The sequence below is a fragment of the Ursus arctos genome, unplaced genomic scaffold, assembly GCF_023065955.2.
Source record: "Ursus arctos isolate Adak ecotype North America unplaced genomic scaffold, UrsArc2.0 scaffold_33, whole genome shotgun sequence".
NCBI classification, from domain to species: domain Eukaryota; kingdom Metazoa; phylum Chordata; class Mammalia; order Carnivora; family Ursidae; genus Ursus; species Ursus arctos.
This window is the reverse complement of record NW_026623019.1, coordinates 6,105,824-6,118,937: the sequence shown is the minus strand read 5'-3', so window position 1 is coordinate 6,118,937 and position 13,114 is coordinate 6,105,824. Positions and strand designations below refer to the sequence as shown.

At 42.5% G+C, this 13,114-nt stretch overlaps 1 protein-coding gene across 1 annotated transcript in view; it reads right to left on the bottom strand.

Annotated features, from left to right (window-relative positions):
- The window catches only part of GLIS3 (GLIS family zinc finger 3), a 443,148-nt gene extending 430,234 nt beyond the window's left edge, over window positions 1–12,914 (bottom strand). The window contains exon 1 of the mRNA XM_026519269.4: window positions 12,443–12,914. Coding sequence (XP_026375054.3) covers window positions 12,443–12,725 — 283 coding nt within the window. The 5' untranslated portion in view covers window positions 12,726–12,914. The remainder of the gene's footprint in view (window positions 1–12,442) is intronic.
- Between the last annotated feature and the right edge of the window lie 200 nt (window positions 12,915–13,114).

The window sequence follows — 13,114 nt, the reverse complement described above, 5'->3', positions numbered from 1 at the left end:
AAAGCATTACCTTCTTGAGCTATGAGACCAATGCTCCAAAGTTTCTAGTAAACAAGCAAAAGGCTGACATGGCCTCTAAATGAGACTATGAGGATATTAAACCACCTTTAATTTTTACCATAAAAGCAAATTTTTCACAGCCCCTCGACTTACAAAAGGTAAAAATAGGGGTCTGAGATTCTCACAAAGACGTCATATATCCACATACCCAAATACTCAGAGCAGCATCAGAGTCTTGGTTCCATAATGATTCTGAGTTATGGGGATAGAAACAGAATCAACATCACTATACTCTCACCTTCTATTAAGATCCTAGAAAAGGAAAATTCTGTGCAAAACACTTTACAGAAAGCATAACGAAAGAAGAGCCCTTCTTAAGTATGTTCACCATACACCACACACAGTAAATCAGCCATAGTGCCACAAACATCGCTCCATCTGCCATCCTAGGACTCCCTTCCTCAAGTGGCAAAGTGAGAACCAACGGTACTGCTATGACCACGGGACATCATAATGTCAGTACTCTCTGGTTACAAATCTTTAGGAAAGGCCCTTCCCTCCCTTAACCAACAGCTCCCCAAAATGTACATAGACTCACGGAAGTGACAAAGCATCACTACTCCAAATGACTGACAGAGTCACACTCTGTTCTTTTACACAGATATGATTGTCATGAAAAGAAGCCAAAGCTGAACAAATACAGGAGACACGACTGGTGCAAAGCAGTAGTGGTCAGATGTTCTCAACTGGATGATTCCTAATTTGTATGATCCACTCAATCTCTTAGGCAATTATTTCCAACCAACTCCCGAACAAATGGCTCCATCCGCCATTAGGGACAGAACATCACAGAGGGAAAACTCTCTGTGAGGAGGGTTTTTTTTCTTCTTTATCCTTATAGAAAATCAAAAGTCAAGCACTAATTCTGCCCTCTGCAAAGTTTACTGTGTGTGCCCAAATGCTGAGAAACTTCAAAAATTACTAATACAACATTGGGAATGTTTTCCTCATTTTTACCAATTCTCTACTTTATTAAGAATTCTATCAGTCTGTCACATTTCATACTGCCACACCATCCATTCCTGAGAAACGCTCCGAGGTCCAGCTCCTGCCCTTCTCTCCACTACAGTCACCAAGAATGGACAAGGAAACCCAGCCCAGCCAAACCTTATCACTTAAGTTGTTTAATGGAACAATCGGAAATGAACCCTAGTATCAAACTGGTTGTAAGATTTTGGTTTTTCACACTGGAAAAATCTCAATGCCTTTCCTGCTGTGTCCCTTTAAGAACTCCAGTGTATTCTCAGCTGGTCTGTTGAGTTGTGGGTCTGTTGACTGTGAGCAAGAATCATTTCATGTCTCTATGCTTTGCCAGAGGATGTTGGCCATCTCTTCTCCACTCCTTCATAAAACAGTGTTTTCTGAGTACTCTGAACCCTACAGAAGACAGCACTTATTTAGCACCAACCAAAATAAATTAGTAAGTATATATATTGTATTGGCAATTTGTTGAAAATGAGGAATCATCCAACATGACTGGCACTATGAGTCACCATGAGTCCATGTGACAAGTGTCTGTAGGTTTGTAGACTAAGCCTACTCGCAAGTTTTTAAAAACAAAGGAGTCTTTTTCGGCAGCAAGATCATACACAAGCAGGAATTCTCATCAAAGATCTGGATAAAAACACATAAGTAGGTACTTAGCATTAGGTTAGATCGTGAAGAAGGTGAGTTTGCAAGAAAAATAATTAACATGCTTGGAGTTAATTAAGTATCAGACACTCATACCAGCCTGTCAAACTGGACTTACATTTTACTTTATTTTATTTATAAACTGCACTCCTGTTTTAAATAGCTTTGGGTTGAAAATAACAACAACGATAACAAAAATGCACTTAAATTTTATTACTAAAAAGGCAACAACCAGAAAGTAAAGTGATTAATGCCATAAAGAAACACCAGTAAGGCAATGGCATATAAGCTAAGAAAACCAGCCTCAAGACAAAAATAAAATAAACTCTAAGTGAAAATATGCTTAAAAACCCAGTTTTCATACTAATTATGCCAACAGATTTTTCAAACATTAGAGACTAGAATTTAAAAATCAATTTTATCTATCGGTATTATAGTATTTTATCTACTTTTTTTTTTTAGCAAGGCCATATGATCATTTATAATCCTAAGTCCATGTGATAACAAAAAAGGAATAAACTGCTAACTTTTAAGAAAGACGCATCCTTATTGAGTCAGAGTGTCAGGACACCTGAGTTCTACCCCTGGCAAATCATTTATAACTTCTCTGGACTTACAGATGTCATCCATAAAACAAGGAAGTTGATGATAATCACTACAGTCTCTTGAAATTCTGATCCTCCCGATAATTAAGATAAGGAAGATTATCAAAAATATCCACTTAAGATGATCGAGGATAAATATGTAGATTTTATACCTATGGCACTTAAATCAAGAGGACTTGGTAGACATGGAAGCAAAAATAGTAATCTTCATCCAGTCCATCAAAGCAAGAGCTGATTGAAGGTTCTCACGCCAGCAATGTGTTGAAAGACATCACTTACTTAAAAAATGGACCTCAGGATTAAATTTGCCTACACTCTGCCAAAAAGCGAAATCACAACTATCAATATCAAAACCTAACTGGTAGGATTCCACTGGCGTATTCAAGCGGCACCTGGGTAGTGCGGTCGGTTGAGCGCCCAACCCTTGATTTCGGCTCAGGTCATGATCTCAAGGTAGTGAGATCAAGCCCCACATCTGGCTCCACTCTCTGTGGGGAGTCTGCTTGAGATTCTCCCTCTCCCTCAGCCCCTCCCCTCCTCCGTTTGTATGCTTTCTCTCTTAAAACAAAAACAAAAACAAAATTTGTTCAGATTCTCCAGAATTACTTTCTCCTCCACCCTCTACCCACTGCCTACCCCAAGCTGTCAACAGAAAAAAGAGAAGAAAAAGAAAAACAAGGAACATCCGGAAATACAAATTTAGGGTACTCTGGATCCGACATATTGATACATTTAGAGTTTTAACGCTCTGTCCGTTCTAACAATGAAAATATTCATTCTGTCAAATGAGTCAACATGAGTTAATAAATCTTTCCTGTTGACCACTTCCGAACTCCTAAAACACACTCCTCTAAGTCAGGTCAGAAAGGAAATTACTTAACTCCTAAGGAAACTGAGGCACAAAACCATTTAATAATTTCACTGGTTTTCTGGAAAAGCTATGACTTTGAGCAAAATACAAAATCATGACTCTACCATCTACTCAAGGCTCCAGGCACTGTGTCTCAGATTCAAAGATCCAACAAGTGAAAAGCAATTTAACTCAACCATTCAAGAAAATCCCAAAAACATGAGTTCCATAATGCCTATTTACAGCCAAAAGCCGTTTCTTAGTAAATATCATTAATAAACTCATCTAGAGTCATAATTCATCTGATGAGCCAGTTAATTATTAATTTTCATACATCATTTCATTTCCTTAGGCTACATTTAGCCTTTGTTACATTTTCCATTCCTTATGCCACAAGCATTTCTTACCCTGCATAGAAAACCTGATAATGAGACACAAAATGCTGGTCAACAAACAAAAATGCTCCTGAGCTGCTGCTTTTATATACATCCAAGCCATCTAAAATAGGGTTTTCATCGATTCTTTTTATTTTTTCCCCTTCAGGTTAATGATTCTATAATTTCATTAACTGCCTTTTCAACATCACTGCCTTGATCATTAATAGACCCCAGCTATCCCCCTGCGCTTCTCTTGGTTACGGCTTTTGTAGCCAGAAGAATATAGAAATGAAAAGCCTATTGACAGATAATATAAGTTATTCTCATGCACGGCTGCAGTGAGAAGCACATTTTGCAATTCAATCAAGGACAGATAGAGCTGAATGTTCTTAGATCCCAGGAGTTCATTTTAATCAGCAGAATGTACCTTGTCCTAACACAGGTGACTGACTCCTCAGAAAAGATTGTATAAACAAAAACCAATCGTGTAAGTCATTTTATTGGCAACAATATAAACACGGCTATATTAGATGAAACCAATAAATCAAAATTATTCTTGTCCACAATTTTAACAAGAGGAAAGTGCAAACATGTGCCTGTGAAACTGGAGGATATTATAGAGGAAATGCACTGGATGTGTACAATCTCGTTTCTCTAAATTGAAAGGGAGGGTACTATGCTATGATAAAGTAACCCACAACAAAGTGGAGTTGATCATTTCTGTGATTTCATAACTTTATTCAGTGAGACTGACAGAGTCACAGACTTTACAACAGAAGTTACACGGAAACAGGGCTGGGTGGGATATTTCCATAGTAGTGAGACATCAAGCACAAACTTATGATGGAGGGTACACCCGGTAGGTACCACATATAGAATATAGAGTCATGTAGGCACTGCCCAGGTCTGCTGTCAGGAATGCTAAGAATATTAACATACTTATTCTGAAGATTATTTAAGCAATATAATCACCAATAAGATAAAACTTTATAAATCAAAGAGGTTTAGTGCTGAGTTACATCAATTACAAATATGAAGACAAATTACTATTCCCTCCAGAGATTCAAGACCATTCTTTCAAAGACCACTCAGAAAAGATAATAAAACGCACTTTATGGATCCCATCTAATAGAGTCCCTGACTGTCTTATCTGTGGATTTCAACCCTTAGCTATCTAGAAATATACATATTATAATTTTTTTATTTTTGTGTTTTATAAAATTTTCTCAATGAAAATAATCTTCCCTAAGTAGGGAGTAAAACATCTGGCAGTGCCCTTTTAAATTTAAATTAATGTCTATGATAAGCCAAATGCAGGTAGTAAATATGGACAAAGGAGAGAAAGGCAAGAGGAAAGAGGAAGAGGAACTGAAGTAGGAGAAAAAGAAATTATCAAGTCCAATTCAGGAATCTATTCTCTAAATTAGTCAATCCTAACTTAAAAATCAAAGCAGAATTGAGAACCCTTCACACAAAGCCAGTGATTACAGACTGCTAGAAGAAATTCTGAATCTTCAGGAAAATACTACTGGAGGGCAATATTAAAATTTCAGTAACCTCTCTTAGAATCCGTTCGCCATACTTCGATCCGTCTATACAACTCTCAGACCCTCCTAGCTTACTTAATGTCACGACTTTTGGTAGTAATTATGTACAAATGTTTCATTTACTTTGCCTCAATCATTAACTCATCAATGAGTACAGAAAGTTCTAGAAATCTGTGATTCTATCACAAATGGCAAGGGAGAGGGGAATAATTAAGACTGTAAGAAATCACGCAAAATAACAATGAACTTGGAACCAAAAAGATTTTTAAGACAAACATAGGTATGTTCAGAAAGGTAACCATGTTGTGGCCCTAAGTTCCTAGATCCATGTGTAACAAAGGGCTCTTTCTAAAGCAGTGTTTCTCAAACTGGTTGCAATCAATGGTAGGCCCTGAAATCAATTATTCAATGGCAAAAGTGTTTTTTAATGAGACAGAACTGACTAGAACAAAATAGAAGCTACCAAAATACATCAACTGTATTAATGGTTAAGTATGTTCTGTTTCAGTTAACTTGAGGGTGCACGTGTCTGTATATCTTCAATGTATACAGTGTATACTGAATAAGATGAAAAGTATGTTTTATGGTGAGTTACAGTCAAAAAGCTACAAAAGCAACTGTTACGAAAGCATTTAGACTATTTGCCTGCCGAGGCACCTAACGAAAAGAAAAGCTGCAGGTATAGACAGAGTTGAACAGCCAAAGTAAAATAAATATCAAAATACAGCTATAATGAGCAAAGGATCTAAAAGTTCATCATTTTTAGCTTTATAAAACATAAGGATTCACCAGTACAAGGCTATCCTCCTATCACTGCTATCTTTCACTGTGCATTTGACTCAGTAAATACCACTCAATCACTGTGCTCTATAAACATCAAAAATCAACCAACTTACAGAATTAGAATCAAAATGACCCACAATTATAGTGATTCCCCATTGCAGAAGGTAGAGGATCTTCCCTGAAAGAGAATTTCCTTCTTACAATGCTAAATGGGGACAAGTTTAAATTAACACATAACTGCCTTTGAGAACTGAGTTTTTCAAAATGTGTTCTTAATATGAGTTAACCATCAGATCTTATGAAGAGGAATTTGAAATGGAAAAATGAACACATTCCTTATGATGTCACCACTGAATTAATTACCTGAATTGCAAAGAGGGAACTCCACACGGCCATGGTTTGAGACACAAAGGCCTCTTCAGAAATATAAAAGAAGAGTAACTGGCTGGAGATTTTTCTTTCAAAAGCAAAACAAAACAAAACCACCAGCCTCATACGAGGAGATACATATGCAGTAAAATATGGCAAATACAAAGTGCATTCTTTGTCATTTTTTGTACAGATGACTACTTGGTCCATATGAACAACTATTTACAAAGTTAAAGATCACACTTCTTTCCAAAAGGTAATAAATAACTACTTATGGGAGATTCTAGAAATAAAATTGAATTCATCACTCATTAAACCAAATATTCAAGCATATTAAAGTATCCCACATCACATGTATAATTGAGTGATTTCTTTCCTTCAAAATAGTTATTGCTTAAAGTGACCAATAAAACTATTTTTAGTGTTGATAGACAAAAGTTTTACAGAAGTTAAATTACGTTCACTGACATCACTGCAGAAGTATGAACATTCACAACAATGACTAGGCCTTAACCAACATGACAACGCATTTATTGAAAGAAAAGAAAAGAAAAGAAAAGAAAAGAAAAGAAAAGAAAAGAAAAGAAAAAAGAAAAGAAAAGAAAAGAAAAAAAGAAAACACCAACACGAATGACTCAGTCAAGTTACAGAAAGAGGTGGAATCCACTGGTCATGCTGGAAAGGTTGGGAAAACATTAATCCATTTCTTCACACACAAGAATAACAAGAATTCATACACAGCTTGGCATCTGGTTAGTTTTCTGTGTACAGTATTCAGCAGGCCTAGAAATGGAACTTCAGGAATAACTGATATTTAGAAAATCTCATCTTGAAGAAGAAAAAGAAAGGAAGAAAGCCTGATCTCTTTGCCGAGGCGCCCGGTACAGGGTCTGATCTGGAGCTGTAACCCTATCTGCCCATCTGCCGTGCAGCAAGACTTGCTGCACCTGAAGGAATGTGCCGTCGTTCCCGAGCTTGGCCTTGAGGAGATCACATCAGACCAGAATGGCCCCATCAGCTCTCTTCGTTTCAAGTCTGCTCTCAATCACTTACAGCTCTCATGATTCCAGTTTTACAGACAAATCCCCTGATTTTGTTCCCATAGTGGAACACGATTCGATCCTTGTTTCTGCTCATCCTACAATATTGCCTTAGAGTCCACATGGGTGGTCTTTCCCCTTCTCCCTTCTTTCCCCCCCGCTTTCCCTAAATCCAGATCCTACTTACCCTCCAGGTCCACCCCAAATACCCACTTTAGGCATTCCCTGAGCCTCTCTTTAACATCTGTATCTATTTGCAAATGGTTAGAATTACACTACTATATATAGTTCATGGAATTACAAAATATTAAATGAGATCGAGCATGTTACATGCTTAGCACAGTGCCTGGCACATAGAAGGACTCAATAAATGTTAACTGTTTTACTCGAAATACCTCTCTTGTAACATTCGTAACTTTCTACATTGCCTTATGGTTATTTGTCTGTGTTTTATCTCCTTGCCTAAATTCTAATTATGTTACCTTTAGGGGCCCTGTCTAACTTACCTTTCAACTGTCACCAGTCCTTATATGTATATGGATGGTTTTACATTATACCTATACATTTATATTTTTCACACTACATGTATTATACATGTACAGATTTTTATATTACATTTATGTATTACATGCATTTATTGTACTCATACTTATACTGTACTACTCATTTATACTGAAAACTGGGACCAATGAAATATACAGTTATGTGTTTATATCCTATACTTGTCATGTATTGCCCAAATAACTACAGGACAATAAGGTGCAACTGTATGATCACACATCCTGCGCTCTGTGTCTGGTAGAGCCAGTTAAATCACAGTTGCATCTTCCCTAGTTTACTCCTCTCCCTGACAGGAAAAAGTAGCACAGACACTACAGCACTCTTCTGAGCAGAAACATTATTCTGGCCTCTGTCATGCTGTACTCACAAAGAATGAAAAATCCTAGCTAAAAGCTGCAAAACACACACAGTCATTTCAGTACTGAGACCAGGCACTTCATTTGTTTCAGGGGTTGGTGGCCCTAACAGAGGGGCTGTCAAATGCATCTGGAGCCATCACGAAGGAAGGAGCTCCTCGGCATTCTCCTTGCTCATCCCACACTGGCTTCATGCTGGATGCTGGACGTTTCACTTTTGTCTGCTGTCCCCCTATCAGACTGTCATTAGCATAGAAAATACAACTTCTGTTTTGTCAGTGTTTTCTTTAATTCTATCATATTAAGTAATGCCTGACCAACTAACTTCTGCAAGCTAAACTATTCCCACCATGTTTAAAAGGAAATCCAAATTCTTTGACCCACTAGAAGGTTGTTACATCAGTGAAAGAAGCCAGACCCAAGAGTACAGTTTGAATTATTCCACTCACATAAGGTATTTTTAAAAACAGGCAAGATTACTATGTCTGTTAGAAGTCAAGGCAGTGGTTCCTTTTGGGGGGAAAATAGTGAGTGGAAGGGTGTACGACACGTGTGTGGAGTGTCGGTAATGTTCTATTTCTTGATGCCAGTTAATCAGTTGTATTTAGCTCATGAAAATTCATCAAGCTTAAGGTATGTGTACTTTTCTGTATGGATATTTTATTTCGGCTCAATAAAAAATTTGGGTTTTGTGTCAAGTCTGCCTGAAGTAAATGGAAAACTTGGAAAACTTGGAAAATTTGGAACTTGGGCATCTTTTTATCAAACTACATGTTAGGGTCATTTAAAGATTTTGTTGCATGTCTCATCCTCCAGGGATGAGTAAGGCAGCACAGATTTCCTATGCTCCATTTATTTATTTTTTATTTTATTTTCAATCCTAATTGAGTCTATGAGGCAACCAAACTTAGTGAAAAGTCCCGTATTTGCACCTTCTTTATAATATCCTCTACAGAAAATAATTAGAGAAACACAGAAAATGACTTCTCCAGGGACGAGAATGTTCACAGGATGCCACTTCCTTAATTATCTCCTTCAAGAAGTACTTCATCTCTATTCAGGAAGAATTACAAATTAACATTCCAACTCCAGAGATCAATACCTTCAATATGAGAGGGACAAAAGTGAAAAGAATGTCCCCAGGCTTAATTCACTAGCAAGAAAGAACACTCAGAGAAAAAAAGACTGAGAACACTCAGCTCTTTTGAAACAATGGAAAGACCACTTTCTGCTATATGAATGAAGACAGGGCTGGTACAAAACATTAGTTTGCTATTATTTCACCTCTCCAACCTGCCTATTTGGGCCCAATAAGATTTTCACCCACTAGCTGAACCCTGGAGTCCACCCTACCCCACCCCCAAAAAATTTGCTCTTCCTATTTGGAAGGATTATCACTTCCAAGCAAATCAACAGACCCCAGGTATTCAATCTCTGACAAACCAATCACTCTTAAGGAACTTGGGTAGAATCTGGGATCAGAGAAAAAATGCCCTCTCACAACTGGCCTAAGCTGAAGCAGGAAGAGAGGGAGTTACAGCAGCACTCAGACTGAACTACTCACTCAAGAACTGCTGAGTCCTCTGAGCAACAAAGGAAAAGAACTCAACTACCAATAAGGAAAAGTGTTTTGGAAGGAACAGCAGGTCTAGTGGGGCTGCCATAGACAACCAGTGAAAACATCTGAAAATTGGAGTGCATTTACATGTGATCCCTAACCTTCCACATGTTCCCAGCTGCAACAACAACATGTAATATCACACACTCCTGTCTCTACATGGCTGCAAGCTGTCCCCCAACCTTTGTGTGGGCAGATCCTTTTTCTGCAAACCTTCGCAGGCTGCACTAAGCACTTCACTAAGGAAGGAAAATTAGAGGAGGAAGAGGAGGAGGAATGGGAGGATTAAAACCAATCAAATCAATTTTATACCCCCCCCCCAAAAAAAAGCTTCTCAGTTTAGTGTAAAAGGGTAGTCTAATGGAGAACGTGACACAGGGGAAAACGGATGTCTGGCTAACTCCCAAGGCAGAAACCATGACTCATCAAAGTTTTCAGTGGGGACATAAGGAGACTTCACATTTGTCTTGAGTTCACCTTCATGCCAAGAAATGCTCTCTGCACTGGAAACTGGGAAACTTGACTATGTGCCTGGCATCTGTGACAACTGGCTATGAAGGCTTGGACAAAACCCTAAAAGTCTATGGGTCTCGGTTTCCTCATCCACAGGTGATCGCCAAGGTCCCTTCTAGCTTTTACAGTCCATACTTGATATTCGCAGTTCCCATATCCTAAAGGGAATTGGTCCGCTGGGGGGAGCTGCAGTATATCCCTCTCCTCACGAACTCCAACACCCCACCCCACCCCCCACCCCGGCCCAAATTCTGGGGAGATACTGATGTTCTCGAAGTAGGTGGGGAGAGGGTGCAAAGCCCTTTTCTCCGTAAAAGGGGTGGCAATTGCAAGAGTCCAGGCCCAAAAGCCGCTGCTCCCTGCCATTCCGGAAGTACCCTCCACCCCCAGCCCCGGGTTTAGATGCTCCAGAGATGAGGGCCTCGGAGAACCCCGGGAAGCCTAGCAGGGGAGTGAAGAATACAGAGCAGAGGGGCGGGAGGGGGGGGGGGAGGGCTCTCCACGGCAGGAGGAGGGCTTGAGAGATCGGGAGAGGTGCTGGGAACCCGCCGGGCAGGGAGATGATCCTGGAGCAGGGCAGCGCAGGAGAAGGGCAGCCCTTATCAGTTCCCGAACCCCCTGGCTTGGCCCGTGGAGGTCGGGGCGAGCCACTAGGCTCCCCCGTGGGGAGCGAGGGGCAGGTCTGAGGGCGGGGGCCACAGGGCCCGGCTGGGGCGCGCTGTTGCGACCCCGTCACTCGCCGGCCGCTTCTGACCCTAACCCTCCGCCCGGTCCGCGAGCTAGCGCAGCAAAACAAAACAAACTCGTGCCGGTTTCCTGTTGTGCAACCCAGTCCTGAGTTAGTCGGGCCGAAAGGGCGCCGCCGCTGGCCCGCTGCTGGGAAACCCAAGCGGCGGGGACCAGCGCGCTGCCCTTCCCTGCCCGAGGGGGGATTCCCGGGCAGCCGCGGCCCGGAGCTCCCACCAAGCTAGTGTCCTAACCCTCAGGTCTCCTTTCGCTTCTTGCCTCCCAAACACCCCCCAACAAGTCAAAGGCGCGACCCGCGAAGCCAGAAACAACCTTTCCCAAAGCTTCTTCCTCCAGGTACCTAATTGAATCATCCATAGGATGACAAATCCGTCAGGGCCAAGTTTTCCAGACACTTGGGTAACTTCCTCGTCTCCGAGGTGACTTGTCAGCTCCAGTGAGTAACTTGGAAGTGTCGCTTAGGGCAAGGTGTGTGTCTAGGAGAGAGCCGGCTGCTCACTCACGCTTTCCAGAGAGCAGCCCGGACCGACTTCAAAATACACACAGGGTCATTTACAGGGACTGGAGCCGCGAGCAGGACAGAGCGCCTGAGACTGAGACATTTTCCAAACAGTGCTGACATTTTGTCGGGCCCCATAAAAATGTAAACGCAAAGTGACGAACCCGGTGGGGAGTGTGAGCGTCTGAGTATGTCTGCCCATTTTGCGGCGTGGGAGGTGATAGTTATAGACCTGGTGGCTGCGGGTCACTGAACCCCTCCCAGAGACAAGCGAAGTACCCCAACCCAAGGACCTTCGGAGCAATGGGGACATTGTCTTTGGCGAGGTGCAAGAGTGCAAAACAGCCTTAGCTGTGCTCCACAAACACGTGGAACTGGAAAACGCAACTACAGCCCCGTGTGCGCGCGCGGGACCTCACGTCACCCTATCAATTCCCTCTTCTCCAAAGTTTCCCTTCAGTGGGGACTCCTGGGTGGCGTGCAGGACCATGCCCGTGCGTCCTGTAACTTGCCTTGATTGTGTGGCCCTCTGGCTCCTGTTGTTTAAAAGAAAAACCAAAAACAAGAACTCTTCCTAATTAAAGAAACTTTAATTCCCTGTTGATTTCCTTTTTGTCCTCTACACTCCTCGGTAGTCTTAGGCAACTGACAACAACAGGGCTTGATTCCTAATCCAGGGTTGCTAGCTCAACAAACAGAGCTTTTAGAAAATCTGGGGCTGGGGGTGCGCTTAGCCTTAAACCCGCGCGAACGCCACTGGCTCAGCGTGGAAAACTATTTCTAATCCCCTAGTTTGTGTCTCTGAGCGTTAACTCCCCCACACTCTCAAGCGCCGGTTTCTCCCGTCTCTCGCCTGCGAGCAAAGTTCCTATGGTATCCACTTACCAGGTAACCCGGATTTCCACAACAAAGCCAGGCGTGCGGGTCCCTTCCCCGGCCAGCCTGCGAGTGACAGCGGCGGCCAGCACTGGCGAGGAGTAACTTGGAGCTCCGGCCCTTCAGCGCGCTCCACGGGTTCTGCCTCCTTCGGAAATGAAAACTCCCATCCAAGCCGGGGGACGGAGCGCGGAAACCCGGCCCAAGTGCCGTGTGTGTGCGCGCGCGTGTGCGAGGGCAGCGGCGGCAGGGGGAGGAGGAGGCAGAAGGGGGGTGGCTGGACCCTCTGCATCAGCTCATTCTCCCCCCACAGATACACATACACACGCAAATGTTTTTAAAAAGTTGAGTTTCGACTTTGTTCCTCGCCTGTCCTGCTCATCCTCGCCCTGGGCCGGGGGATGTGTCTGGGGGCCAGTGCGGGATGCTGGCTAATTGCTTTCAGCGGGTTCCGTTGGGGGAGCGCCGGTGCGAGCCTGGACGGCTGCAGGCGGGCGTGGTGGGGGGGCGGTGCGGGGAGGGGCAACGGTATCTGCCCTGGCGCTGGTGCCCTTGTGCGCCGCGCTCTGGGCTGCAGGGGCGGCGCAGTGTGGACGCGGCTGCAGGGGGAGGGAGGAGGGAGGGATAGAAAGGAGGCAGGCGGGGAGGCGGCCCCTCGAGGAGTGTGGATGTGTGTTCGGC